Consider the following 27,926-nt stretch of genomic DNA (forward strand, 5'->3'; position numbering starts at 1 on the left):
CCAACTGTACCGAAAACGGGGAGGAGAAATTGTGGGCAACAGCCACTTGTGCTCCCAGGCGGCCACACTGACAAGGTCCAGCGTCGCTTAAATTCGGTGATGGGACGAGAACCGCGGTAGGCTGTTTATTAGGCCACGACAGTGAGCGTTTACTTTCTGTAAGGAATGTCTTGTTGTGTTTCATGTGACAACTTTGCAGGCGACCGGGAAAAAAAAAAAAAAAAAAAAGAAGGATTGGAAATGAGCAGTTACAACACGGGGAGGACGGAAACCGGCCAAGGGCAATTCCAAACTTCGGCTTGGTGAGCGCAGAAAATTTCTTTCTTTCGTGGTAGCTGAGTGAGACAAGGGCGCCTGTACTCGGGGCTCTCAGGGAAAGTAGAAAACGCAATGTTATCAGGTGTTTTTCTTGCAAGAAATCGAGTCAAAAAGTCTGTGTTACGCACGTCTTTAACAGGTTGGGAAGTTCAAATCTGTTTATGGCTACTTTACAAGCTCGCTATTCGTCTTCCAAAGTATTAAAAGTACACCATACCTCCTTGGAGTGAGAACAGATAGGTTTCGAATGGAGTGGAAATAACATAAAACTCTTCTTTCTCTCTCTCTCTCTATAACAAGTGTAAGTAAAAACACAATTTCTCCCTACTCACTGACAAAATATCCGAACACTGCCTACTGTAACACACATGGTTCTACATTGACAGACGCGTAATAGCGGCAGTTTCAGTAAATTACTCACGCCTACTAATTGCAGAAACGGATAGCCCTCAATGAATTCGTTGTTGCATCACTACATTCACGGAAAAGCCACTTCCTTGTTTCCCATCGCTTCATTACACGCCAGAAGTGTTGTGTTTAAAAAACAAAAAGCAATTTAGTTTTATCCTTAGCTAATCCACGTCTAAGCAAAGATTGCTACAAGGTATCAATCGTTTACCAAATACCGCAAAATTAATCTGCATCTTCGAAATCAACCCGCTTTCCGGACACAGCTGAAATGTTGTCATGAACGAAACTTTATTTTTCTCTCTTTTGCGTGAAGAATGTATCTGCATATTCTGGATGAAAATTTGCACAGATATTCGATCGAGCTTTCCACGTGCTGCGCGGAAGGAAAAGAAAAAGGAAGTGTTACCTTTTAAGTGTCTTCTGTTACTCGGCGTCGAATGTCGAACGTGCTGATTGATGTTCGTTCTTGCAGTTCACTGACGTCCTGTTTGATCGTCGCGCACAACACACACGAGTGCATCCAGCTCTCTTAGAACATCTGACAGTCTGAGCTGTGGTCCTTCAGTTGCTCGGCGACAGACGACCGCGCGTGACAATGCTGCCGTATTTGCTAGCACAAAGGGCCCTCCTGGAAGGATGGAAAGTAAAGTGTGGCTTGCATTGCGGCTGCAAAAAGCACTCATTCCGCAGATCTCATTCGCGGTTTCAACAGCCGAGAAAGAGGGCTCGTTGGAGACGGCGAGGAGGGCCCGGAGGCGGCAACCCGGACTTGGCCCGCCATCTTCCGGAGGGAACGGTAAATTAACTCCAGCAGCGGCCGGCGCCGCGAGCCGTATGGTGGTGCTCGCACAAAATGCATCGCTTTTCTCGGCAGAGGAGCGTTGTTGCGACTATCTGCCATCTAACTCGACAGCCAATAGCTCTCTTGTAAGGAGACAGGTACATGGACGGCCACCATTCTGTTCGCCGATTGCGAAAACGTCAGGAGCTCTCGTTACATCTCAATAGCGCGAGGCACTACAAATTCTCGCCTGTGGCGCGACGAAAGCATACTTACCTGGCGTAGGGGATACCGTGATCATGAAGGCGGTTCCTCCGGGGTGAGGCTCTTCCATTGCACTTCGGTCGAGCTGACCCCCGCGATTACTCCAAATGTGAGTAACTCGGGCGCATAATTTTTGGTAGTCGGGACTTGCGTTCGCGCTGTCCCGGTGTTCATTTCAATTACAAACGCAGTGTTGTGTGATAGCAGTCGGTAACTTGTGCGTCTCAGCGCTCGGCCAGCAACGTGTTTGGCAAGGGACTGCCAAACGCAGCAGCACTCGCGCTAGGCGCGTACCACGCGTCTGCGTCGACCTGGCGTCAAACCCAGAGCCAGAGCACACTGTCTGTTCGATAAGCGCGGGGGACGCGCACCAGTAGTAGCAGTAGCAGCGGCAGCCGCGAGATGGCACAAGCGGTCTACCTCTGGTACGACACCCCCATTAATGGTCGAACGGCGACTTTTGGCTTTCTCTGTGCATCGGGGGAATGCGCGCCAAACGCAATTGGACGGCGCGGCATTCCCTGCACGCACGGCGACCGCGGTGGCGCGAGCCGGCGTACACGAGGCGTCGCCCAGCCGAACGCTGTGTCGCCTGTGGCCAGGTACATGAGGGGCCGGAAGCAAGCGTCTAGCGTAGCGTCTCAAGACTTGCAGACTTGCTGCACTTGAGGAGCTTGCGGGGATGTGAAATGACGTGGCCAACTGTACCGAAAACGGGGAGGAGAAATTGTGGGCAACAGCCACTTGTGCTCCCAGGCGGCCACACTGACAAGGTCCAGCGTCGCTTAAATTCGGTGATGGGACGAGAACCGCGGTAGGCTGTTTATTAGGCCACGACAGTGAGCGTTTACTTTCTGTAAGGAATGTCTTGTTGTGTTTCATGTGACAACTTTGCAGGCGACCGGGAAAAAAAAAAAAAAAAAAAAGAAGGATTGGAAATGAGCAGTTACAACACGGGGAGGACGGAAACCGGCCAAGGGCAATTCCAAACTTCGGCTTGGTGAGCGCAGAAAATTTCTTTCTTTCGTGGTAGCTGAGTGAGACAAGGGCGCCTGTACTCGGGGCTCTCAGGGAAAGTAGAAAACGCAATGTTATCAGGTGTTTTTCTTGCAAGAAATCGAGTCAAAAAGTCTGTGTTACGCACGTCTTTAACAGGTTGGGAAGTTCAAATCTGTTTATGGCTACTTTACAAGCTCGCTATTCGTCTTCCAAAGTATTAAAAGTACACCATACCTCCTTGGAGTGAGAACAGATAGGTTTCGAATGGAGTGGAAATAACATAAAACTCTTCTTTCTCTCTCTCTCTCTATAACAAGTGTAAGTAAAAACACAATTTCTCCCTACTCACTGACAAAATATCCGAACACTGCCTACTGTAACACACATGGTTCTACATTGACAGACGCGTAATAGCGGCAGTTTCAGTAAATTACTCACGCCTACTAATTGCAGAAACGGATAGCCCTCAATGAATTCGTTGTTGCATCACTACATTCACGGAAAAGCCACTTCCTTGTTTCCCATCGCTTCATTACACGCCAGAAGTGTTGTGTTTAAAAAACAAAAAGCAATTTAGTTTTATCCTTAGCTAATCCACGTCTAAGCAAAGATTGCTACAAGGTATCAATCGTTTACCAAATACCGCAAAATTAATCTGCATCTTCGAAATCAACCCGCTTTCCGGACACAGCTGAAATGTTGTCATGAACGAAACTTTATTTTTCTCTCTTTTGCGTGAAGAATGTATCTGCATATTCTGGATGAAAATTTGCACAGATATTCGATCGAGCTTTCCACGTGCTGCGCGGAAGGAAAAGAAAAAGGAAGTGTTACCTTTTAAGTGTCTTCTGTTACTCGGCGTCGAATGTCGAACGTGCTGATTGATGTTCGTTCTTGCAGTTCACTGACGTCCTGTTTGATCGTCGCGCACAACACACACGAGTGCATCCAGCTCTCTTAGAACATCTGACAGTCTGAGCTGTGGTCCTTCAGTTGCTCGGCGACAGACGACCGCGCGTGACAATGCTGCCGTATTTGCTAGCACAAAGGGCCCTCCTGGAAGGATGGAAAGTAAAGTGTGGCTTGCATTGCGGCTGCAAAAAGCACTCATTCCGCAGATCTCATTCGCGGTTTCAACAGCCGAGAAAGAGGGCTCGTTGGAGACGGCGAGGAGGGCCCGGAGGCGGCAACCCGGACTTGGCCCGCCATCTTCCGGAGGGAACGGTAAATTAACTCCAGCAGCGGCCGGCGCCGCGAGCCGTATGGTGGTGCTCGCACAAAATGCATCGCTTTTCTCGGCAGAGGAGCGTTGTTGCGACTATCTGCCATCTAACTCGACAGCCAATAGCTCTCTTGTAAGGAGACAGGTACATGGACGGCCACCATTCTGTTCGCCGATTGCGAAAACGTCAGGAGCTCTCGTTACATCTCAATAGCGCGAGGCACTACAAATTCTCGCCTGTGGCGCGACGAAAGCATACTTACCTGGCGTAGGGGATACCGTGATCATGAAGGCGGTTCCTCCGGGGTGAGGCTCTTCCATTGCACTTCGGTCGAGCTGACCCCCGCGATTACTCCAAATGTGAGTAACTCGGGCGCATAATTTTTGGTAGTCGGGACTTGCGTTCGCGCTGTCCCGGTGTTCATTTCAATTACAAACGCAGTGTTGTGTGATAGCAGTCGGTAACTTGTGCGTCTCAGCGCTCGGCCAGCAACGTGTTTGGCAAGGGACTGCCAAACGCAGCAGCACTCGCGCTAGGCGCGTACCACGCGTCTGCGTCGACCTGGCGTCAAACCCAGAGCCAGAGCACACTGTCTGTTCGATAAGCGCGGGGGACGCGCACCAGTAGTAGCAGTAGCAGCGGCAGCCGCGAGATGGCACAAGCGGTCTACCTCTGGTACGACACCCCCATTAATGGTCGAACGGCGACTTTTGGCTTTCTCTGTGCATCGGGGGAATGCGCGCCAAACGCAATTGGACGGCGCGGCATTCCCTGCACGCACGGCGACCGCGGTGGCGCGAGCCGGCGTACACGAGGCGTCGCCCAGCCGAACGCTGTGTCGCCTGTGGCCAGGTACATGAGGGGCCGGAAGCAAGCGTCTAGCGTAGCGTCTCAAGACTTGCAGACTTGCTGCACTTGAGGAGCTTGCGGGGATGTGAAATGACGTGGCCAACTGTACCGAAAACGGGGAGGAGAAATTGTGGGCAACAGCCACTTGTGCTCCCAGGCGGCCACACTGACAAGGTCCAGCGTCGCTTAAATTCGGTGATGGGACGAGAACCGCGGTAGGCTGTTTATTAGGCCACGACAGTGAGCGTTTACTTTCTGTAAGGAATGTCTTGTTGTGTTTCATGTGACAACTTTGCAGGCGACCGGGAAAAAAAAAAAAAAAAAAAAGAAGGATTGGAAATGAGCAGTTACAACACGGGGAGGACGGAAACCGGCCAAGGGCAATTCCAAACTTCGGCTTGGTGAGCGCAGAAAATTTCTTTCTTTCGTGGTAGCTGAGTGAGACAAGGGCGCCTGTACTCGGGGCTCTCAGGGAAAGTAGAAAACGCAATGTTATCAGGTGTTTTTCTTGCAAGAAATCGAGTCAAAAAGTCTGTGTTACGCACGTCTTTAACAGGTTGGGAAGTTCAAATCTGTTTATGGCTACTTTACAAGCTCGCTATTCGTCTTCCAAAGTATTAAAAGTACACCATACCTCCTTGGAGTGAGAACAGATAGGTTTCGAATGGAGTGGAAATAACATAAAACTCTTCTTTCTCTCTCTCTCTCTATAACAAGTGTAAGTAAAAACACAATTTCTCCCTACTCACTGACAAAATATCCGAACACTGCCTACTGTAACACACATGGTTCTACATTGACAGACGCGTAATAGCGGCAGTTTCAGTAAATTACTCACGCCTACTAATTGCAGAAACGGATAGCCCTCAATGAATTCGTTGTTGCATCACTACATTCACGGAAAAGCCACTTCCTTGTTTCCCATCGCTTCATTACACGCCAGAAGTGTTGTGTTTAAAAAACAAAAAGCAATTTAGTTTTATCCTTAGCTAATCCACGTCTAAGCAAAGATTGCTACAAGGTATCAATCGTTTACCAAATACCGCAAAATTAATCTGCATCTTCGAAATCAACCCGCTTTCCGGACACAGCTGAAATGTTGTCATGAACGAAACTTTATTTTTCTCTCTTTTGCGTGAAGAATGTATCTGCATATTCTGGATGAAAATTTGCACAGATATTCGATCGAGCTTTCCACGTGCTGCGCGGAAGGAAAAGAAAAAGGAAGTGTTACCTTTTAAGTGTCTTCTGTTACTCGGCGTCGAATGTCGAACGTGCTGATTGATGTTCGTTCTTGCAGTTCACTGACGTCCTGTTTGATCGTCGCGCACAACACACACGAGTGCATCCAGCTCTCTTAGAACATCTGACAGTCTGAGCTGTGGTCCTTCAGTTGCTCGGCGACAGACGACCGCGCGTGACAATGCTGCCGTATTTGCTAGCACAAAGGGCCCTCCTGGAAGGATGGAAAGTAAAGTGTGGCTTGCATTGCGGCTGCAAAAAGCACTCATTCCGCAGATCTCATTCGCGGTTTCAACAGCCGAGAAAGAGGGCTCGTTGGAGACGGCGAGGAGGGCCCGGAGGCGGCAACCCGGACTTGGCCCGCCATCTTCCGGAGGGAACGGTAAATTAACTCCAGCAGCGGCCGGCGCCGCGAGCCGTATGGTGGTGCTCGCACAAAATGCATCGCTTTTCTCGGCAGAGGAGCGTTGTTGCGACTATCTGCCATCTAACTCGACAGCCAATAGCTCTCTTGTAAGGAGACAGGTACATGGACGGCCACCATTCTGTTCGCCGATTGCGAAAACGTCAGGAGCTCTCGTTACATCTCAATAGCGCGAGGCACTACAAATTCTCGCCTGTGGCGCGACGAAAGCATACTTACCTGGCGTAGGGGATACCGTGATCATGAAGGCGGTTCCTCCGGGGTGAGGCTCTTCCATTGCACTTCGGTCGAGCTGACCCCCGCGATTACTCCAAATGTGAGTAACTCGGGCGCATAATTTTTGGTAGTCGGGACTTGCGTTCGCGCTGTCCCGGTGTTCATTTCAATTACAAACGCAGTGTTGTGTGATAGCAGTCGGTAACTTGTGCGTCTCAGCGCTCGGCCAGCAACGTGTTTGGCAAGGGACTGCCAAACGCAGCAGCACTCGCGCTAGGCGCGTACCACGCGTCTGCGTCGACCTGGCGTCAAACCCAGAGCCAGAGCACACTGTCTGTTCGATAAGCGCGGGGGACGCGCACCAGTAGTAGCAGTAGCAGCGGCAGCCGCGAGATGGCACAAGCGGTCTACCTCTGGTACGACACCCCCATTAATGGTCGAACGGCGACTTTTGGCTTTCTCTGTGCATCGGGGGAATGCGCGCCAAACGCAATTGGACGGCGCGGCATTCCCTGCACGCACGGCGACCGCGGTGGCGCGAGCCGGCGTACACGAGGCGTCGCCCAGCCGAACGCTGTGTCGCCTGTGGCCAGGTACATGAGGGGCCGGAAGCAAGCGTCTAGCGTAGCGTCTCAAGACTTGCAGACTTGCTGCACTTGAGGAGCTTGCGGGGATGTGAAATGACGTGGCCAACTGTACCGAAAACGGGGAGGAGAAATTGTGGGCAACAGCCACTTGTGCTCCCAGGCGGCCACACTGACAAGGTCCAGCGTCGCTTAAATTCGGTGATGGGACGAGAACCGCGGTAGGCTGTTTATTAGGCCACGACAGTGAGCGTTTACTTTCTGTAAGGAATGTCTTGTTGTGTTTCATGTGACAACTTTGCAGGCGACCGGGGAAAAAAAAAAAATGAAGGATTGGAAATGAGCAGTTACAACACGGGGAGGACGGAAACCGGCCAAGGGCAATTCCAAACTTCGGCTTGGTGAGCGCAGAAAATTTCTTTCTTTCGTGGTAGCTGAGTGAGACAAGGGCGCCTGTACTCGGGGCTCTCAGGGAAAGTAGAAAACGCAATGTTATCAGGTGTTTTTCTTGCAAGAAATCGAGTCAAAAAGTCTGTGTTACGCACGTCTTTAACAGGTTGGGAAGTTCAAATCTGTTTATGGCTACTTTACAAGCTCGCTATTCGTCTTCCAAAGTATTAAAAGTACACCATACCTCCTTGGAGTGAGAACAGATAGGTTTCGAATGGAGTGGAAATAACATAAAACTCTTCTTTCTCTCTCTCTCTCTATAACAAGTGTAAGTAAAAACACAATTTCTCCCTACTCACTGACAAAATATCCGAACACTGCCTACTGTAACACACATGGTTCTACATTGACAGACGCGTAATAGCGGCAGTTTCAGTAAATTACTCACGCCTACTAATTGCAGAAACGGATAGCCCTCAATGAATTCGTTGTTGCATCACTACATTCACGGAAAAGCCACTTCCTTGTTTCCCATCGCTTCATTACACGCCAGAAGTGTTGTGTTTAAAAAACAAAAAGCAATTTAGTTTTATCCTTAGCTAATCCACGTCTAAGCAAAGATTGCTACAAGGTATCAATCGTTTACCAAATACCGCAAAATTAATCTGCATCTTCGAAATCAACCCGCTTTCCGGACACAGCTGAAATGTTGTCATGAACGAAACTTTATTTTTCTCTCTTTTGCGTGAAGAATGTATCTGCATATTCTGGATGAAAATTTGCACAGATATTCGATCGAGCTTTCCACGTGCTGCGCGGAAGGAAAAGAAAAAGGAAGTGTTACCTTTTAAGTGTCTTCTGTTACTCGGCGTCGAATGTCGAACGTGCTGATTGATGTTCGTTCTTGCAGTTCACTGACGTCCTGTTTGATCGTCGCGCACAACACACACGAGTGCATCCAGCTCTCTTAGAACATCTGACAGTCTGAGCTGTGGTCCTTCAGTTGCTCGGCGACAGACGACCGCGCGTGACAATGCTGCCGTATTTGCTAGCACAAAGGGCCCTCCTGGAAGGATGGAAAGTAAAGTGTGGCTTGCATTGCGGCTGCAAAAAGCACTCATTCCGCAGATCTCATTCGCGGTTTCAACAGCCGAGAAAGAGGGCTCGTTGGAGACGGCGAGGAGGGCCCGGAGGCGGCAACCCGGACTTGGCCCGCCATCTTCCGGAGGGAACGGTAAATTAACTCCAGCAGCGGCCGGCGCCGCGAGCCGTATGGTGGTGCTCGCACAAAATGCATCGCTTTTCTCGGCAGAGGAGCGTTGTTGCGACTATCTGCCATCTAACTCGACAGCCAATAGCTCTCTTGTAAGGAGACAGGTACATGGACGGCCACCATTCTGTTCGCCGATTGCGAAAACGTCAGGAGCTCTCGTTACATCTCAATAGCGCGAGGCACTACAAATTCTCGCCTGTGGCGCGACGAAAGCATACTTACCTGGCGTAGGGGATACCGTGATCATGAAGGCGGTTCCTCCGGGGTGAGGCTCTTCCATTGCACTTCGGTCGAGCTGACCCCCGCGATTACTCCAAATGTGAGTAACTCGGGCGCATAATTTTTGGTAGTCGGGACTTGCGTTCGCGCTGTCCCGGTGTTCATTTCAATTACAAACGCAGTGTTGTGTGATAGCAGTCGGTAACTTGTGCGTCTCAGCGCTCGGCCAGCAACGTGTTTGGCAAGGGACTGCCAAACGCAGCAGCACTCGCGCTAGGCGCGTACCACGCGTCTGCGTCGACCTGGCGTCAAACCCAGAGCCAGAGCACACTGTCTGTTCGATAAGCGCGGGGGACGCGCACCAGTAGTAGCAGTAGCAGCGGCAGCCGCGAGATGGCACAAGCGGTCTACCTCTGGTACGACACCCCCATTAATGGTCGAACGGCGACTTTTGGCTTTCTCTGTGCATCGGGGGAATGCGCGCCAAACGCAATTGGACGGCGCGGCATTCCCTGCACGCACGGCGACCGCGGTGGCGCGAGCCGGCGTACACGAGGCGTCGCCCAGCCGAACGCTGTGTCGCCTGTGGCCAGGTACATGAGGGGCCGGAAGCAAGCGTCTAGCGTAGCGTCTCAAGACTTGCAGACTTGCTGCACTTGAGGAGCTTGCGGGGATGTGAAATGACGTGGCCAACTGTACCGAAAACGGGGAGGAGAAATTGTGGGCAACAGCCACTTGTGCTCCCAGGCGGCCACACTGACAAGGTCCAGCGTCGCTTAAATTCGGTGATGGGACGAGAACCGCGGTAGGCTGTTTATTAGGCCACGACAGTGAGCGTTTACTTTCTGTAAGGAATGTCTTGTTGTGTTTCATGTGACAACTTTGCAGGCGACCGGGAAAAAAAAAAAAAAAAAAAAGAAGGATTGGAAATGAGCAGTTACAACACGGGGAGGACGGAAACCGGCCAAGGGCAATTCCAAACTTCGGCTTGGTGAGCGCAGAAAATTTCTTTCTTTCGTGGTAGCTGAGTGAGACAAGGGCGCCTGTACTCGGGGCTCTCAGGGAAAGTAGAAAACGCAATGTTATCAGGTGTTTTTCTTGCAAGAAATCGAGTCAAAAAGTCTGTGTTACGCACGTCTTTAACAGGTTGGGAAGTTCAAATCTGTTTATGGCTACTTTACAAGCTCGCTATTCGTCTTCCAAAGTATTAAAAGTACACCATACCTCCTTGGAGTGAGAACAGATAGGTTTCGAATGGAGTGGAAATAACATAAAACTCTTCTTTCTCTCTCTCTCTCTATAACAAGTGTAAGTAAAAACACAATTTCTCCCTACTCACTGACAAAATATCCGAACACTGCCTACTGTAACACACATGGTTCTACATTGACAGACGCGTAATAGCGGCAGTTTCAGTAAATTACTCACGCCTACTAATTGCAGAAACGGATAGCCCTCAATGAATTCGTTGTTGCATCACTACATTCACGGAAAAGCCACTTCCTTGTTTCCCATCGCTTCATTACACGCCAGAAGTGTTGTGTTTAAAAAACAAAAAGCAATTTAGTTTTATCCTTAGCTAATCCACGTCTAAGCAAAGATTGCTACAAGGTATCAATCGTTTACCAAATACCGCAAAATTAATCTGCATCTTCGAAATCAACCCGCTTTCCGGACACAGCTGAAATGTTGTCATGAACGAAACTTTATTTTTCTCTCTTTTGCGTGAAGAATGTATCTGCATATTCTGGATGAAAATTTGCACAGATATTCGATCGAGCTTTCCACGTGCTGCGCGGAAGGAAAAGAAAAAGGAAGTGTTACCTTTTAAGTGTCTTCTGTTACTCGGCGTCGAATGTCGAACGTGCTGATTGATGTTCGTTCTTGCAGTTCACTGACGTCCTGTTTGATCGTCGCGCACAACACACACGAGTGCATCCAGCTCTCTTAGAACATCTGACAGTCTGAGCTGTGGTCCTTCAGTTGCTCGGCGACAGACGACCGCGCGTGACAATGCTGCCGTATTTGCTAGCACAAAGGGCCCTCCTGGAAGGATGGAAAGTAAAGTGTGGCTTGCATTGCGGCTGCAAAAAGCACTCATTCCGCAGATCTCATTCGCGGTTTCAACAGCCGAGAAAGAGGGCTCGTTGGAGACGGCGAGGAGGGCCCGGAGGCGGCAACCCGGACTTGGCCCGCCATCTTCCGGAGGGAACGGTAAATTAACTCCAGCAGCGGCCGGCGCCGCGAGCCGTATGGTGGTGCTCGCACAAAATGCATCGCTTTTCTCGGCAGAGGAGCGTTGTTGCGACTATCTGCCATCTAACTCGACAGCCAATAGCTCTCTTGTAAGGAGACAGGTACATGGACGGCCACCATTCTGTTCGCCGATTGCGAAAACGTCAGGAGCTCTCGTTACATCTCAATAGCGCGAGGCACTACAAATTCTCGCCTGTGGCGCGACGAAAGCATACTTACCTGGCGTAGGGGATACCGTGATCATGAAGGCGGTTCCTCCGGGGTGAGGCTCTTCCATTGCACTTCGGTCGAGCTGACCCCCGCGATTACTCCAAATGTGAGTAACTCGGGCGCATAATTTTTGGTAGTCGGGACTTGCGTTCGCGCTGTCCCGGTGTTCATTTCAATTACAAACGCAGTGTTGTGTGATAGCAGTCGGTAACTTGTGCGTCTCAGCGCTCGGCCAGCAACGTGTTTGGCAAGGGACTGCCAAACGCAGCAGCACTCGCGCTAGGCGCGTACCACGCGTCTGCGTCGACCTGGCGTCAAACCCAGAGCCAGAGCACACTGTCTGTTCGATAAGCGCGGGGGACGCGCACCAGTAGTAGCAGTAGCAGCGGCAGCCGCGAGATGGCACAAGCGGTCTACCTCTGGTACGACACCCCCATTAATGGTCGAACGGCGACTTTTGGCTTTCTCTGTGCATCGGGGGAATGCGCGCCAAACGCAATTGGACGGCGCGGCATTCCCTGCACGCACGGCGACCGCGGTGGCGCGAGCCGGCGTACACGAGGCGTCGCCCAGCCGAACGCTGTGTCGCCTGTGGCCAGGTACATGAGGGGCCGGAAGCAAGCGTCTAGCGTAGCGTCTCAAGACTTGCAGACTTGCTGCACTTGAGGAGCTTGCGGGGATGTGAAATGACGTGGCCAACTGTACCGAAAACGGGGAGGAGAAATTGTGGGCAACAGCCACTTGTGCTCCCAGGCGGCCACACTGACAAGGTCCAGCGTCGCTTAAATTCGGTGATGGGACGAGAACCGCGGTAGGCTGTTTATTAGGCCACGACAGTGAGCGTTTACTTTCTGTAAGGAATGTCTTGTTGTGTTTCATGTGACAACTTTGCAGGCGACCGGGAAAAAAAAAAAAAAAAAAAAGAAGGATTGGAAATGAGCAGTTACAACACGGGGAGGACGGAAACCGGCCAAGGGCAATTCCAAACTTCGGCTTGGTGAGCGCAGAAAATTTCTTTCTTTCGTGGTAGCTGAGTGAGACAAGGGCGCCTGTACTCGGGGCTCTCAGGGAAAGTAGAAAACGCAATGTTATCAGGTGTTTTTCTTGCAAGAAATCGAGTCAAAAAGTCTGTGTTACGCACGTCTTTAACAGGTTGGGAAGTTCAAATCTGTTTATGGCTACTTTACAAGCTCGCTATTCGTCTTCCAAAGTATTAAAAGTACACCATACCTCCTTGGAGTGAGAACAGATAGGTTTCGAATGGAGTGGAAATAACATAAAACTCTTCTTTCTCTCTCTCTCTCTATAACAAGTGTAAGTAAAAACACAATTTCTCCCTACTCACTGACAAAATATCCGAACACTGCCTACTGTAACACACATGGTTCTACATTGACAGACGCGTAATAGCGGCAGTTTCAGTAAATTACTCACGCCTACTAATTGCAGAAACGGATAGCCCTCAATGAATTCGTTGTTGCATCACTACATTCACGGAAAAGCCACTTCCTTGTTTCCCATCGCTTCATTACACGCCAGAAGTGTTGTGTTTAAAAAACAAAAAGCAATTTAGTTTTATCCTTAGCTAATCCACGTCTAAGCAAAGATTGCTACAAGGTATCAATCGTTTACCAAATACCGCAAAATTAATCTGCATCTTCGAAATCAACCCGCTTTCCGGACACAGCTGAAATGTTGTCATGAACGAAACTTTATTTTTCTCTCTTTTGCGTGAAGAATGTATCTGCATATTCTGGATGAAAATTTGCACAGATATTCGATCGAGCTTTCCACGTGCTGCGCGGAAGGAAAAGAAAAAGGAAGTGTTACCTTTTAAGTGTCTTCTGTTACTCGGCGTCGAATGTCGAACGTGCTGATTGATGTTCGTTCTTGCAGTTCACTGACGTCCTGTTTGATCGTCGCGCACAACACACACGAGTGCATCCAGCTCTCTTAGAACATCTGACAGTCTGAGCTGTGGTCCTTCAGTTGCTCGGCGACAGACGACCGCGCGTGACAATGCTGCCGTATTTGCTAGCACAAAGGGCCCTCCTGGAAGGATGGAAAGTAAAGTGTGGCTTGCATTGCGGCTGCAAAAAGCACTCATTCCGCAGATCTCATTCGCGGTTTCAACAGCCGAGAAAGAGGGCTCGTTGGAGACGGCGAGGAGGGCCCGGAGGCGGCAACCCGGACTTGGCCCGCCATCTTCCGGAGGGAACGGTAAATTAACTCCAGCAGCGGCCGGCGCCGCGAGCCGTATGGTGGTGCTCGCACAAAATGCATCGCTTTTCTCGGCAGAGGAGCGTTGTTGCGACTATCTGCCATCTAACTCGACAGCCAATAGCTCTCTTGTAAGGAGACAGGTACATGGACGGCCACCATTCTGTTCGCCGATTGCGAAAACGTCAGGAGCTCTCGTTACATCTCAATAGCGCGAGGCACTACAAATTCTCGCCTGTGGCGCGACGAAAGCATACTTACCTGGCGTAGGGGATACCGTGATCATGAAGGCGGTTCCTCCGGGGTGAGGCTCTTCCATTGCACTTCGGTCGAGCTGACCCCCGCGATTACTCCAAATGTGAGTAACTCGGGCGCATAATTTTTGGTAGTCGGGACTTGCGTTCGCGCTGTCCCGGTGTTCATTTCAATTACAAACGCAGTGTTGTGTGATAGCAGTCGGTAACTTGTGCGTCTCAGCGCTCGGCCAGCAACGTGTTTGGCAAGGGACTGCCAAACGCAGCAGCACTCGCGCTAGGCGCGTACCACGCGTCTGCGTCGACCTGGCGTCAAACCCAGAGCCAGAGCACACTGTCTGTTCGATAAGCGCGGGGGACGCGCACCAGTAGTAGCAGTAGCAGCGGCAGCCGCGAGATGGCACAAGCGGTCTACCTCTGGTACGACACCCCCATTAATGGTCGAACGGCGACTTTTGGCTTTCTCTGTGCATCGGGGGAATGCGCGCCAAACGCAATTGGACGGCGCGGCATTCCCTGCACGCACGGCGACCGCGGTGGCGCGAGCCGGCGTACACGAGGCGTCGCCCAGCCGAACGCTGTGTCGCCTGTGGCCAGGTACATGAGGGGCCGGAAGCAAGCGTCTAGCGTAGCGTCTCAAGACTTGCAGACTTGCTGCACTTGAGGAGCTTGCGGGGATGTGAAATGACGTGGCCAACTGTACCGAAAACGGGGAGGAGAAATTGTGGGCAACAGCCACTTGTGCTCCCAGGCGGCCACACTGACAAGGTCCAGCGTCGCTTAAATTCGGTGATGGGACGAGAACCGCGGTAGGCTGTTTATTAGGCCACGACAGTGAGCGTTTACTTTCTGTAAGGAATGTCTTGTTGTGTTTCATGTGACAACTTTGCAGGCGACCGGGAAAAAAAAAAAAAAAAAAAAGAAGGATTGGAAATGAGCAGTTACAACACGGGGAGGACGGAAACCGGCCAAGGGCAATTCCAAACTTCGGCTTGGTGAGCGCAGAAAATTTCTTTCTTTCGTGGTAGCTGAGTGAGACAAGGGCGCCTGTACTCGGGGCTCTCAGGGAAAGTAGAAAACGCAATGTTATCAGGTGTTTTTCTTGCAAGAAATCGAGTCAAAAAGTCTGTGTTACGCACGTCTTTAACAGGTTGGGAAGTTCAAATCTGTTTATGGCTACTTTACAAGCTCGCTATTCGTCTTCCAAAGTATTAAAAGTACACCATACCTCCTTGGAGTGAGAACAGATAGGTTTCGAATGGAGTGGAAATAACATAAAACTCTTCTTTCTCTCTCTCTCTCTATAACAAGTGTAAGTAAAAACACAATTTCTCCCTACTCACTGACAAAATATCCGAACACTGCCTACTGTAACACACATGGTTCTACATTGACAGACGCGTAATAGCGGCAGTTTCAGTAAATTACTCACGCCTACTAATTGCAGAAACGGATAGCCCTCAATGAATTCGTTGTTGCATCACTACATTCACGGAAAAGCCACTTCCTTGTTTCCCATCGCTTCATTACACGCCAGAAGTGTTGTGTTTAAAAAACAAAAAGCAATTTAGTTTTATCCTTAGCTAATCCACGTCTAAGCAAAGATTGCTACAAGGTATCAATCGTTTACCAAATACCGCAAAATTAATCTGCATCTTCGAAATCAACCCGCTTTCCGGACACAGCTGAAATGTTGTCATGAACGAAACTTTATTTTTCTCTCTTTTGCGTGAAGAATGTATCTGCATATTCTGGATGAAAATTTGCACAGATATTCGATCGAGCTTTCCACGTGCTGCGCGGAAGGAAAAGAAAAAGGAAGTGTTACCTTTTAAGTGTCTTCTGTTACTCGGCGTCGAATGTCGAACGTGCTGATTGATGTTCGTTCTTGCAGTTCACTGACGTCCTGTTTGATCGTCGCGCACAACACACACGAGTGCATCCAGCTCTCTTAGAACATCTGACAGTCTGAGCTGTGGTCCTTCAGTTGCTCGGCGACAGACGACCGCGCGTGACAATGCTGCCGTATTTGCTAGCACAAAGGGCCCTCCTGGAAGGATGGAAAGTAAAGTGTGGCTTGCATTGCGGCTGCAAAAAGCACTCATTCCGCAGATCTCATTCGCGGTTTCAACAGCCGAGAAAGAGGGCTCGTTGGAGACGGCGAGGAGGGCCCGGAGGCGGCAACCCGGACTTGGCCCGCCATCTTCCGGAGGGAACGGTAAATTAACTCCAGCAGCGGCCGGCGCCGCGAGCCGTATGGTGGTGCTCGCACAAAATGCATCGCTTTTCTCGGCAGAGGAGCGTTGTTGCGACTATCTGCCATCTAACTCGACAGCCAATAGCTCTCTTGTAAGGAGACAGGTACATGGACGGCCACCATTCTGTTCGCCGATTGCGAAAACGTCAGGAGCTCTCGTTACATCTCAATAGCGCGAGGCACTACAAATTCTCGCCTGTGGCGCGACGAAAGCATACTTACCTGGCGTAGGGGATACCGTGATCATGAAGGCGGTTCCTCCGGGGTGAGGCTCTTCCATTGCACTTCGGTCGAGCTGACCCCCGCGATTACTCCAAATGTGAGTAACTCGGGCGCATAATTTTTGGTAGTCGGGACTTGCGTTCGCGCTGTCCCGGTGTTCATTTCAATTACAAACGCAGTGTTGTGTGATAGCAGTCGGTAACTTGTGCGTCTCAGCGCTCGGCCAGCAACGTGTTTGGCAAGGGACTGCCAAACGCAGCAGCACTCGCGCTAGGCGCGTACCACGCGTCTGCGTCGACCTGGCGTCAAACCCAGAGCCAGAGCACACTGTCTGTTCGATAAGCGCGGGGGACGCGCACCAGTAGTAGCAGTAGCAGCGGCAGCCGCGAGATGGCACAAGCGGTCTACCTCTGGTACGACACCCCCATTAATGGTCGAACGGCGACTTTTGGCTTTCTCTGTGCATCGGGGGAATGCGCGCCAAACGCAATTGGACGGCGCGGCATTCCCTGCACGCACGGCGACCGCGGTGGCGCGAGCCGGCGTACACGAGGCGTCGCCCAGCCGAACGCTGTGTCGCCTGTGGCCAGGTACATGAGGGGCCGGAAGCAAGCGTCTAGCGTAGCGTCTCAAGACTTGCAGACTTGCTGCACTTGAGGAGCTTGCGGGGATGTGAAATGACGTGGCCAACTGTACCGAAAACGGGGAGGAGAAATTGTGGGCAACAGCCACTTGTGCTCCCAGGCGGCCACACTGACAAGGTCCAGCGTCGCTTAAATTCGGTGATGGGACGAGAACCGCGGTAGGCTGTTTATTAGGCCACGACAGTGAGCGTTTACTTTCTGTAAGGAATGTCTTGTTGTGTTTCATGTGACAACTTTGCAGGCGACCGGGGAAAAAAAAAAAATGAAGGATTGGAAATGAGCAGTTACAACACGGGGAGGACGGAAACCGGCCAAGGGCAATTCCAAACTTCGGCTTGGTGAGCGCAGAAAATTTCTTTCTTTCGTGGTAGCTGAGTGAGACAAGGGCGCCTGTACTCGGGGCTCTCAGGGAAAGTAGAAAACGCAATGTTATCAGGTGTTTTTCTTGCAAGAAATCGAGTCAAAAAGTCTGTGTTACGCACGTCTTTAACAGGTTGGGAAGTTCAAATCTGTTTATGGCTACTTTACAAGCTCGCTATTCGTCTTCCAAAGTATTAAAAGTACACCATACCTCCTTGGAGTGAGAACAGATAGGTTTCGAATGGAGTGGAAATAACATAAAACTCTTCTTTCTCTCTCTCTCTCTATAACAAGTGTAAGTAAAAACACAATTTCTCCCTACTCACTGACAAAATATCCGAACACTGCCTACTGTAACACACATGGTTCTACATTGACAGACGCGTAATAGCGGCAGTTTCAGTAAATTACTCACGCCTACTAATTGCAGAAACGGATAGCCCTCAATGAATTCGTTGTTGCATCACTACATTCACGGAAAAGCCACTTCCTTGTTTCCCATCGCTTCATTACACGCCAGAAGTGTTGTGTTTAAAAAACAAAAAGCAATTTAGTTTTATCCTTAGCTAATCCACGTCTAAGCAAAGATTGCTACAAGGTATCAATCGTTTACCAAATACCGCAAAATTAATCTGCATCTTCGAAATCAACCCGCTTTCCGGACACAGCTGAAATGTTGTCATGAACGAAACTTTATTTTTCTCTCTTTTGCGTGAAGAATGTATCTGCATATTCTGGATGAAAATTTGCACAGATATTCGATCGAGCTTTCCACGTGCTGCGCGGAAGGAAAAGAAAAAGGAAGTGTTACCTTTTAAGTGTCTTCTGTTACTCGGCGTCGAATGTCGAACGTGCTGATTGATGTTCGTTCTTGCAGTTCACTGACGTCCTGTTTGATCGTCGCGCACAACACACACGAGTGCATCCAGCTCTCTTAGAACATCTGACAGTCTGAGCTGTGGTCCTTCAGTTGCTCGGCGACAGACGACCGCGCGTGACAATGCTGCCGTATTTGCTAGCACAAAGGGCCCTCCTGGAAGGATGGAAAGTAAAGTGTGGCTTGCATTGCGGCTGCAAAAAGCACTCATTCCGCAGATCTCATTCGCGGTTTCAACAGCCGAGAAAGAGGGCTCGTTGGAGACGGCGAGGAGGGCCCGGAGGCGGCAACCCGGACTTGGCCCGCCATCTTCCGGAGGGAACGGTAAATTAACTCCAGCAGCGGCCGGCGCCGCGAGCCGTATGGTGGTGCTCGCACAAAATGCATCGCTTTTCTCGGCAGAGGAGCGTTGTTGCGACTATCTGCCATCTAACTCGACAGCCAATAGCTCTCTTGTAAGGAGACAGGTACATGGACGGCCACCATTCTGTTCGCCGATTGCGAAAACGTCAGGAGCTCTCGTTACATCTCAATAGCGCGAGGCACTACAAATTCTCGCCTGTGGCGCGACGAAAGCATACTTACCTGGCGTAGGGGATACCGTGATCATGAAGGCGGTTCCTCCGGGGTGAGGCTCTTCCATTGCACTTCGGTCGAGCTGACCCCCGCGATTACTCCAAATGTGAGTAACTCGGGCGCATAATTTTTGGTAGTCGGGACTTGCGTTCGCGCTGTCCCGGTGTTCATTTCAATTACAAACGCAGTGTTGTGTGATAGCAGTCGGTAACTTGTGCGTCTCAGCGCTCGGCCAGCAACGTGTTTGGCAAGGGACTGCCAAACGCAGCAGCACTCGCGCTAGGCGCGTACCACGCGTCTGCGTCGACCTGGCGTCAAACCCAGAGCCAGAGCACACTGTCTGTTCGATAAGCGCGGGGGACGCGCACCAGTAGTAGCAGTAGCAGCGGCAGCCGCGAGATGGCACAAGCGGTCTACCTCTGGTACGACACCCCCATTAATGGTCGAACGGCGACTTTTGGCTTTCTCTGTGCATCGGGGGAATGCGCGCCAAACGCAATTGGACGGCGCGGCATTCCCTGCACGCACGGCGACCGCGGTGGCGCGAGCCGGCGTACACGAGGCGTCGCCCAGCCGAACGCTGTGTCGCCTGTGGCCAGGTACATGAGGGGCCGGAAGCAAGCGTCTAGCGTAGCGTCTCAAGACTTGCAGACTTGCTGCACTTGAGGAGCTTGCGGGGATGTGAAATGACGTGGCCAACTGTACCGAAAACGGGGAGGAGAAATTGTGGGCAACAGCCACTTGTGCTCCCAGGCGGCCACACTGACAAGGTCCAGCGTCGCTTAAATTCGGTGATGGGACGAGAACCGCGGTAGGCTGTTTATTAGGCCACGACAGTGAGCGTTTACTTTCTGTAAGGAATGTCTTGTTGTGTTTCATGTGACAACTTTGCAGGCGACCGGGAAAAAAAAAAAAAAAAAAAAAGAAGGATTGGAAATGAGCAGTTACAACACGGGGAGGACGGAAACCGGCCAAGGGCAATTCCAAACTTCGGCTTGGTGAGCGCAGAAAATTTCTTTCTTTCGTGGTAGCTGAGTGAGACAAGGGCGCCTGTACTCGGGGCTCTCAGGGAAAGTAGAAAACGCAATGTTATCAGGTGTTTTTCTTGCAAGAAATCGAGTCAAAAAGTCTGTGTTACGCACGTCTTTAACAGGTTGGGAAGTTCAAATCTGTTTATGGCTACTTTACAAGCTCGCTATTCGTCTTCCAAAGTATTAAAAGTACACCATACCTCCTTGGAGTGAGAACAGATAGGTTTCGAATGGAGTGGAAATAACATAAAACTCTTCTTTCTCTCTCTCTCTCTATAACAAGTGTAAGTAAAAACACAATTTCTCCCTACTCACTGACAAAATATCCGAACACTGCCTACTGTAACACACATGGTTCTACATTGACAGACGCGTAATAGCGGCAGTTTCAGTAAATTACTCACGCCTACTAATTGCAGAAACGGATAGCCCTCAATGAATTCGTTGTTGCATCACTACATTCACGGAAAAGCCACTTCCTTGTTTCCCATCGCTTCATTACACGCCAGAAGTGTTGTGTTTAAAAAACAAAAAGCAATTTAGTTTTATCCTTAGCTAATCCACGTCTAAGCAAAGATTGCTACAAGGTATCAATCGTTTACCAAATACCGCAAAATTAATCTGCATCTTCGAAATCAACCCGCTTTCCGGACACAGCTGAAATGTTGTCATGAACGAAACTTTATTTTTCTCTCTTTTGCGTGAAGAATGTATCTGCATATTCTGGATGAAAATTTGCACAGATATTCGATCGAGCTTTCCACGTGCTGCGCGGAAGGAAAAGAAAAAGGAAGTGTTACCTTTTAAGTGTCTTCTGTTACTCGGCGTCGAATGTCGAACGTGCTGATTGATGTTCGTTCTTGCAGTTCACTGACGTCCTGTTTGATCGTCGCGCACAACACACACGAGTGCATCCAGCTCTCTTAGAACATCTGACAGTCTGAGCTGTGGTCCTTCAGTTGCTCGGCGACAGACGACCGCGCGTGACAATGCTGCCGTATTTGCTAGCACAAAGGGCCCTCCTGGAAGGATGGAAAGTAAAGTGTGGCTTGCATTGCGGCTGCAAAAAGCACTCATTCCGCAGATCTCATTCGCGGTTTCAACAGCCGAGAAAGAGGGCTCGTTGGAGACGGCGAGGAGGGCCCGGAGGCGGCAACCCGGACTTGGCCCGCCATCTTCCGGAGGGAACGGTAAATTAACTCCAGCAGCGGCCGGCGCCGCGAGCCGTATGGTGGTGCTCGCACAAAATGCATCGCTTTTCTCGGCAGAGGAGCGTTGTTGCGACTATCTGCCATCTAACTCGACAGCCAATAGCTCTCTTGTAAGGAGACAGGTACATGGACGGCCACCATTCTGTTCGCCGATTGCGAAAACGTCAGGAGCTCTCGTTACATCTCAATAGCGCGAGGCACTACAAATTCTCGCCTGTGGCGCGACGAAAGCATACTTACCTGGCGTAGGGGATACCGTGATCATGAAGGCGGTTCCTCCGGGGTGAGGCTCTTCCATTGCACTTCGGTCGAGCTGACCCCCGCGATTACTCCAAATGTGAGTAACTCGGGCGCATAATTTTTGGTAGTCGGGACTTGCGTTCGCGCTGTCCCGGTGTTCATTTCAATTACAAACGCAGTGTTGTGTGATAGCAGTCGGTAACTTGTGCGTCTCAGCGCTCGGCCAGCAACGTGTTTGGCAAGGGACTGCCAAACGCAGCAGCACTCGCGCTAGGCGCGTACCACGCGTCTGCGTCGACCTGGCGTCAAACCCAGAGCCAGAGCACACTGTCTGTTCGATAAGCGCGGGGGACGCGCACCAGTAGTAGCAGTAGCAGCGGCAGCCGCGAGATGGCACAAGCGGTCTACCTCTGGTACGACACCCCCATTAATGGTCGAACGGCGACTTTTGGCTTTCTCTGTGCATCGGGGGAATGCGCGCCAAACGCAATTGGACGGCGCGGCATTCCCTGCACGCACGGCGACCGCGGTGGCGCGAGCCGGCGTACACGAGGCGTCGCCCAGCCGAACGCTGTGTCGCCTGTGGCCAGGTACATGAGGGGCCGGAAGCAAGCGTCTAGCGTAGCGTCTCAAGACTTGCAGACTTGCTGCACTTGAGGAGCTTGCGGGGATGTGAAATGACGTGGCCAACTGTACCGAAAACGGGGAGGAGAAATTGTGGGCAACAGCCACTTGTGCTCCCAGGCGGCCACACTGACAAGGTCCAGCGTCGCTTAAATTCGGTGATGGGACGAGAACCGCGGTAGGCTGTTTATTAGGCCACGACAGTGAGCGTTTACTTTCTGTAAGGAATGTCTTGTTGTGTTTCATGTGACAACTTTGCAGGCGACCGGGGAAAAAAAAAAAATGAAGGATTGGAAATGAGCAGTTACAACACGGGGAGGACGGAAACCGGCCAAGGGCAATTCCAAACTTCGGCTTGGTGAGCGCAGAAAATTTCTTTCTTTCGTGGTAGCTGAGTGAGACAAGGGCGCCTGTACTCGGGGCTCTCAGGGAAAGTAGAAAACGCAATGTTATCAGGTGTTTTTCTTGCAAGAAATCGAGTCAAAAAGTCTGTGTTACGCACGTCTTTAACAGGTTGGGAAGTTCAAATCTGTTTATGGCTACTTTACAAGCTCGCTATTCGTCTTCCAAAGTATTAAAAGTACACCATACCTCCTTGGAGTGAGAACAGATAGGTTTCGAATGGAGTGGAAATAACATAAAACTCTTCTTTCTCTCTCTCTCTCTATAACAAGTGTAAGTAAAAACACAATTTCTCCCTACTCACTGACAAAATATCCGAACACTGCCTACTGTAACACACATGGTTCTACATTGACAGACGCGTAATAGCGGCAGTTTCAGTAAATTACTCACGCCTACTAATTGCAGAAACGGATAGCCCTCAATGAATTCGTTGTTGCATCACTACATTCACGGAAAAGCCACTTCCTTGTTTCCCATCGCTTCATTACACGCCAGAAGTGTTGTGTTTAAAAAACAAAAAGCAATTTAGTTTTATCCTTAGCTAATCCACGTCTAAGCAAAGATTGCTACAAGGTATCAATCGTTTACCAAATACCGCAAAATTAATCTGCATCTTCGAAATCAACCCGCTTTCCGGACACAGCTGAAATGTTGTCATGAACGAAACTTTATTTTTCTCTCTTTTGCGTGAAGAATGTATCTGCATATTCTGGATGAAAATTTGCACAGATATTCGATCGAGCTTTCCACGTGCTGCGCGGAAGGAAAAGAAAAAGGAAGTGTTACCTTTTAAGTGTCTTCTGTTACTCGGCGTCGAATGTCGAACGTGCTGATTGATGTTCGTTCTTGCAGTTCACTGACGTCCTGTTTGATCGTCGCGCACAACACACACGAGTGCATCCAGCTCTCTTAGAACATCTGACAGTCTGAGCTGTGGTCCTTCAGTTGCTCGGCGACAGACGACCGCGCGTGACAATGCTGCCGTATTTGCTAGCACAAAGGGCCCTCCTGGAAGGATGGAAAGTAAAGTGTGGCTTGCATTGCGGCTGCAAAAAGCACTCATTCCGCAGATCTCATTCGCGGTTTCAACAGCCGAGAAAGAGGGCTCGTTGGAGACGGCGAGGAGGGCCCGGAGGCGGCAACCCGGACTTGGCCCGCCATCTTCCGGAGGGAACGGTAAATTAACTCCAGCAGCGGCCGGCGCCGCGAGCCGTATGGTGGTGCTCGCACAAAATGCATCGCTTTTCTCGGCAGAGGAGCGTTGTTGCGACTATCTGCCATCTAACTCGACAGCCAATAGCTCTCTTGTAAGGAGACAGGTACATGGACGGCCACCATTCTGTTCGCCGATTGCGAAAACGTCAGGAGCTCTCGTTACATCTCAATAGCGCGAGGCACTACAAATTCTCGCCTGTGGCGCGACGAAAGCATACTTACCTGGCGTAGGGGATACCGTGATCATGAAGGCGGTTCCTCCGGGGTGAGGCTCTTCCATTGCACTTCGGTCGAGCTGACCCCCGCGATTACTCCAAATGTGAGTAACTCGGGCGCATAATTTTTGGTAGTCGGGACTTGCGTTCGCGCTGTCCCGGTGTTCATTTCAATTACAAACGCAGTGTTGTGTGATAGCAGTCGGTAACTTGTGCGTCTCAGCGCTCGGCCAGCAACGTGTTTGGCAAGGGACTGCCAAACGCAGCAGCACTCGCGCTAGGCGCGTACCACGCGTCTGCGTCGACCTGGCGTCAAACCCAGAGCCAGAGCACACTGTCTGTTCGATAAGCGCGGGGGACGCGCACCAGTAGTAGCAGTAGCAGCGGCAGCCGCGAGATGGCACAAGCGGTCTACCTCTGGTACGACACCCCCATTAATGGTCGAACGGCGACTTTTGGCTTTCTCTGTGCATCGGGGGAATGCGCGCCAAACGCAATTGGACGGCGCGGCATTCCCTGCACGCACGGCGACCGCGGTGGCGCGAGCCGGCGTACACGAGGCGTCGCCCAGCCGAACGCTGTGTCGCCTGTGGCCAGGTACATGAGGGGCCGGAAGCAAGCGTCTAGCGTAGCGTCTCAAGACTTGCAGACTTGCTGCACTTGAGGAGCTTGCGGGGATGTGAAATGACGTGGCCAACTGTACCGAAAACGGGGAGGAGAAATTGTGGGCAACAGCCACTTGTGCTCCCAGGCGGCCACACTGACAAGGTCCAGCGTCGCTTAAATTCGGTGATGGGACGAGAACCGCGGTAGGCTGTTTATTAGGCCACGACAGTGAGCGTTTACTTTCTGTAAGGAATGTCTTGTTGTGTTTCATGTGACAACTTTGCAGGCGACCGGGGAAAAAAAAAAAATGAAGGATTGGAAATGAGCAGTTACAACACGGGGAGGACGGAAACCGGCCAAGGGCAATTCCAAACTTCGGCTTGGTGAGCGCAGAAAATTTCTTTCTTTCGTGGTAGCTGAGTGAGACAAGGGCGCCTGTACTCGGGGCTCTCAGGGAAAGTAGAAAACGCAATGTTATCAGGTGTTTTTCTTGCAAGAAATCGAGTCAAAAAGTCTGTGTTACGCACGTCTTTAACAGGTTGGGAAGTTCAAATCTGTTTATGGCTACTTTACAAGCTCGCTATTCGTCTTCCAAAGTATTAAAAGTACACCATACCTCCTTGGAGTGAGAACAGATAGGTTTCGAATGGAGTGGAAATAACATAAAACTCTTCTTTCTCTCTCTCTCTCTATAACAAGTGTAAGTAAAAACACAATTTCTCCCTACTCACTGACAAAATATCCGAACACTGCCTACTGTAACACACATGGTTCTACATTGACAGACGCGTAATAGCGGCAGTTTCAGTAAATTACTCACGCCTACTAATTGCAGAAACGGATAGCCCTCAATGAATTCGTTGTTGCATCACTACATTCACGGAAAAGCCACTTCCTTGTTTCCCATCGCTTCATTACACGCCAGAAGTGTTGTGTTTAAAAAACAAAAAGCAATTTAGTTTTATCCTTAGCTAATCCACGTCTAAGCAAAGATTGCTACAAGGTATCAATCGTTTACCAAATACCGCAAAATTAATCTGCATCTTCGAAATCAACCCGCTTTCCGGACACAGCTGAAATGTTGTCATGAACGAAACTTTATTTTTCTCTCTTTTGCGTGAAGAATGTATCTGCATATTCTGGATGAAAATTTGCACAGATATTCGATCGAGCTTTCCACGTGCTGCGCGGAAGGAAAAGAAAAAGGAAGTGTTACCTTTTAAGTGTCTTCTGTTACTCGGCGTCGAATGTCGAACGTGCTGATTGATGTTCGTTCTTGCAGTTCACTGACGTCCTGTTTGATCGTCGCGCACAACACACACGAGTGCATCCAGCTCTCTTAGAACATCTGACAGTCTGAGCTGTGGTCCTTCAGTTGCTCGGCGACAGACGACCGCGCGTGACAATGCTGCCGTATTTGCTAGCACAAAGGGCCCTCCTGGAAGGATGGAAAGTAAAGTGTGGCTTGCATTGCGGCTGCAAAAAGCACTCATTCCGCAGATCTCATTCGCGGTTTCAACAGCCGAGAAAGAGGGCTCGTTGGAGACGGCGAGGAGGGCCCGGAGGCGGCAACCCGGACTTGGCCCGCCATCTTCCGGAGGGAACGGTAAATTAACTCCAGCAGCGGCCGGCGCCGCGAGCCGTATGGTGGTGCTCGCACAAAATGCATCGCTTTTCTCGGCAGAGGAGCGTTGTTGCGACTATCTGCCATCTAACTCGACAGCCAATAGCTCTCTTGTAAGGAGACAGGTACATGGACGGCCACCATTCTGTTCGCCGATTGCGAAAACGTCAGGAGCTCTCGTTACATCTCAATAGCGCGAGGCACTACAAATTCTCGCCTGTGGCGCGACGAAAGCATACTTACCTGGCGTAGGGGATACCGTGATCATGAAGGCGGTTCCTCCGGGGTGAGGCTCTTCCATTGCACTTCGGTCGAGCTGACCCCCGCGATTACTCCAAATGTGAGTAACTCGGGCGCATAATTTTTGGTAGTCGGGACTTGCGTTCGCGCTGTCCCGGTGTTCATTTCAATTACAAACGCAGTGTTGTGTGATAGCAGTCGGTAACTTGTGCGTCTCAGCGCTCGGCCAGCAACGTGTTTGGCAAGGGACTGCCAAACGCAGCAGCACTCGCGCTAGGCGCGTACCACGCGTCTGCGTCGACCTGGCGTCAAACCCAGAGCCAGAGCACACTGTCTGTTCGATAAGCGCGGGGGACGCGCACCAGTAGTAGCAGTAGCAGCGGCAGCCGCGAGATGGCACAAGCGGTCTACCTCTGGTACGACACCCCCATTAATGGTCGAACGGCGACTTTTGGCTTTCTCTGTGCATCGGGGGAATGCGCGCCAAACGCAATTGGACGGCGCGGCATTCCCTGCACGCACGGCGACCGCGGTGGCGCGAGCCGGCGTACACGAGGCGTCGCCCAGCCGAACGCTGTGTCGCCTGTGGCCAGGTACATGAGGGGCCGGAAGCAAGCGTCTAGCGTAGCGTCTCAAGACTTGCAGACTTGCTGCACTTGAGGAGCTTGCGGGGATGTGAAATGACGTGGCCAACTGTACCGAAAACGGGGAGGAGAAATTGTGGGCAACAGCCACTTGTGCTCCCAGGCGGCCACACTGACAAGGTCCAGCGTCGCTTAAATTCGGTGATGGGACGAGAACCGCGGTAGGCTGTTTATTAGGCCACGACAGTGAGCGTTTACTTTCTGTAAGGAATGTCTTGTTGTGTTTCATGTGACAACTTTGCAGGCGACCGGGGAAAAAAAAAAAATGAAGGATTGGAAATGAGCAGTTACAACACGGGGAGGACGGAAACCGGCCAAGGGCAATTCCAAACTTCGGCTTGGTGAGCGCAGAAAATTTCTTTCTTTCGTGGTAGCTGAGTGAGACAAGGGCGCCTGTACTCGGGGCTCTCAGGGAAAGTAGAAAACGCAATGTTATCAGGTGTTTTTCTTGCAAGAAATCGAGTCAAAAAGTCTGTGTTACGCACGTCTTTAACAGGTTGGGAAGTTCAAATCTGTTTATGGCTACTTTACAAGCTCGCTATTCGTCTTCCAAAGTATTAAAAGTACACCATACCTCCTTGGAGTGAGAACAGATAGGTTTCGAATGGAGTGGAAATAACATAAAACTCTTCTTTCTCTCTCTCTCTCTATAACAAGTGTAAGTAAAAACACAATTTCTCCCTACTCACTGACAAAATATCCGAACACTGCCTACTGTAACACACATGGTTCTACATTGACAGACGCGTAATAGCGGCAGTTTCAGTAAATTACTCACGCCTACTAATTGCAGAAACGGATA

At 50.6% G+C, this 27,926-nt stretch overlaps 1 protein-coding gene and 11 non-coding genes across 12 annotated transcripts in view; all 12 read left to right on the forward strand.

Moving 5' to 3' along the window:
- Positions 1-1,419: 1,419 nt before the first annotated feature.
- LOC126226137 (uncharacterized) overlaps positions 1,420-27,926 on the forward strand; it is a gene marked incomplete at both ends in the record, with an annotated part of 37,140 nt that continues 10,633 nt past the window's right edge. The window contains 11 exons of the mRNA XM_049942216.1: positions 1,420-1,525; positions 3,914-3,997; positions 6,386-6,469; positions 8,852-8,935; positions 11,324-11,407; positions 13,796-13,879; positions 16,268-16,351; positions 18,734-18,817; positions 21,207-21,290; positions 23,673-23,756; positions 26,139-26,222. Coding sequence (XP_049798173.1) covers positions 1,420-1,525; positions 3,914-3,997; positions 6,386-6,469; positions 8,852-8,935; positions 11,324-11,407; positions 13,796-13,879; positions 16,268-16,351; positions 18,734-18,817; positions 21,207-21,290; positions 23,673-23,756; positions 26,139-26,222 — 946 coding nt within the window. The remainder of the gene's footprint in view (positions 1,526-3,913; positions 3,998-6,385; positions 6,470-8,851; positions 8,936-11,323; positions 11,408-13,795; positions 13,880-16,267; positions 16,352-18,733; positions 18,818-21,206; positions 21,291-23,672; positions 23,757-26,138; positions 26,223-27,926) is intronic.
- Positions 1,779-1,941, forward strand: LOC126226138 (U1 spliceosomal RNA). Its single transcript, XR_007543826.1, has one exon. It is a non-coding gene; the product is annotated as a U1 spliceosomal RNA (small nuclear RNA).
- Positions 4,251-4,413, forward strand: LOC126226150 (U1 spliceosomal RNA). The gene has a single exon (XR_007543837.1). It is a non-coding gene; the product is annotated as a U1 spliceosomal RNA (small nuclear RNA).
- Positions 6,723-6,885, forward strand: LOC126226152 (U1 spliceosomal RNA). The gene has a single exon (XR_007543839.1). It is a non-coding gene; the product is annotated as a U1 spliceosomal RNA (small nuclear RNA).
- LOC126226154 (U1 spliceosomal RNA) lies at positions 9,189-9,351 on the forward strand. Its single transcript, XR_007543840.1, has one exon. It is a non-coding gene; the product is annotated as a U1 spliceosomal RNA (small nuclear RNA).
- LOC126226155 (U1 spliceosomal RNA) lies at positions 11,661-11,823 on the forward strand. Its single transcript, XR_007543841.1, has one exon. It is a non-coding gene; the product is annotated as a U1 spliceosomal RNA (small nuclear RNA).
- On the forward strand, positions 14,133-14,295 carry LOC126226139 (U1 spliceosomal RNA). Its single transcript, XR_007543827.1, has one exon. It is a non-coding gene; the product is annotated as a U1 spliceosomal RNA (small nuclear RNA).
- LOC126226140 (U1 spliceosomal RNA) lies at positions 16,605-16,767 on the forward strand. The gene has a single exon (XR_007543828.1). It is a non-coding gene; the product is annotated as a U1 spliceosomal RNA (small nuclear RNA).
- LOC126226141 (U1 spliceosomal RNA) lies at positions 19,071-19,233 on the forward strand. The gene has a single exon (XR_007543829.1). It is a non-coding gene; the product is annotated as a U1 spliceosomal RNA (small nuclear RNA).
- On the forward strand, positions 21,544-21,706 carry LOC126226143 (U1 spliceosomal RNA). Its single transcript, XR_007543830.1, has one exon. It is a non-coding gene; the product is annotated as a U1 spliceosomal RNA (small nuclear RNA).
- Positions 24,010-24,172, forward strand: LOC126226144 (U1 spliceosomal RNA). The gene has a single exon (XR_007543831.1). It is a non-coding gene; the product is annotated as a U1 spliceosomal RNA (small nuclear RNA).
- On the forward strand, positions 26,476-26,638 carry LOC126226145 (U1 spliceosomal RNA). The gene has a single exon (XR_007543832.1). It is a non-coding gene; the product is annotated as a U1 spliceosomal RNA (small nuclear RNA).

Source organism: Schistocerca nitens, unplaced genomic scaffold (genome assembly GCF_023898315.1).
Source record: "Schistocerca nitens isolate TAMUIC-IGC-003100 unplaced genomic scaffold, iqSchNite1.1 HiC_scaffold_296, whole genome shotgun sequence".
NCBI lineage: Eukaryota > Metazoa > Arthropoda > Insecta > Orthoptera > Acrididae > Schistocerca > Schistocerca nitens.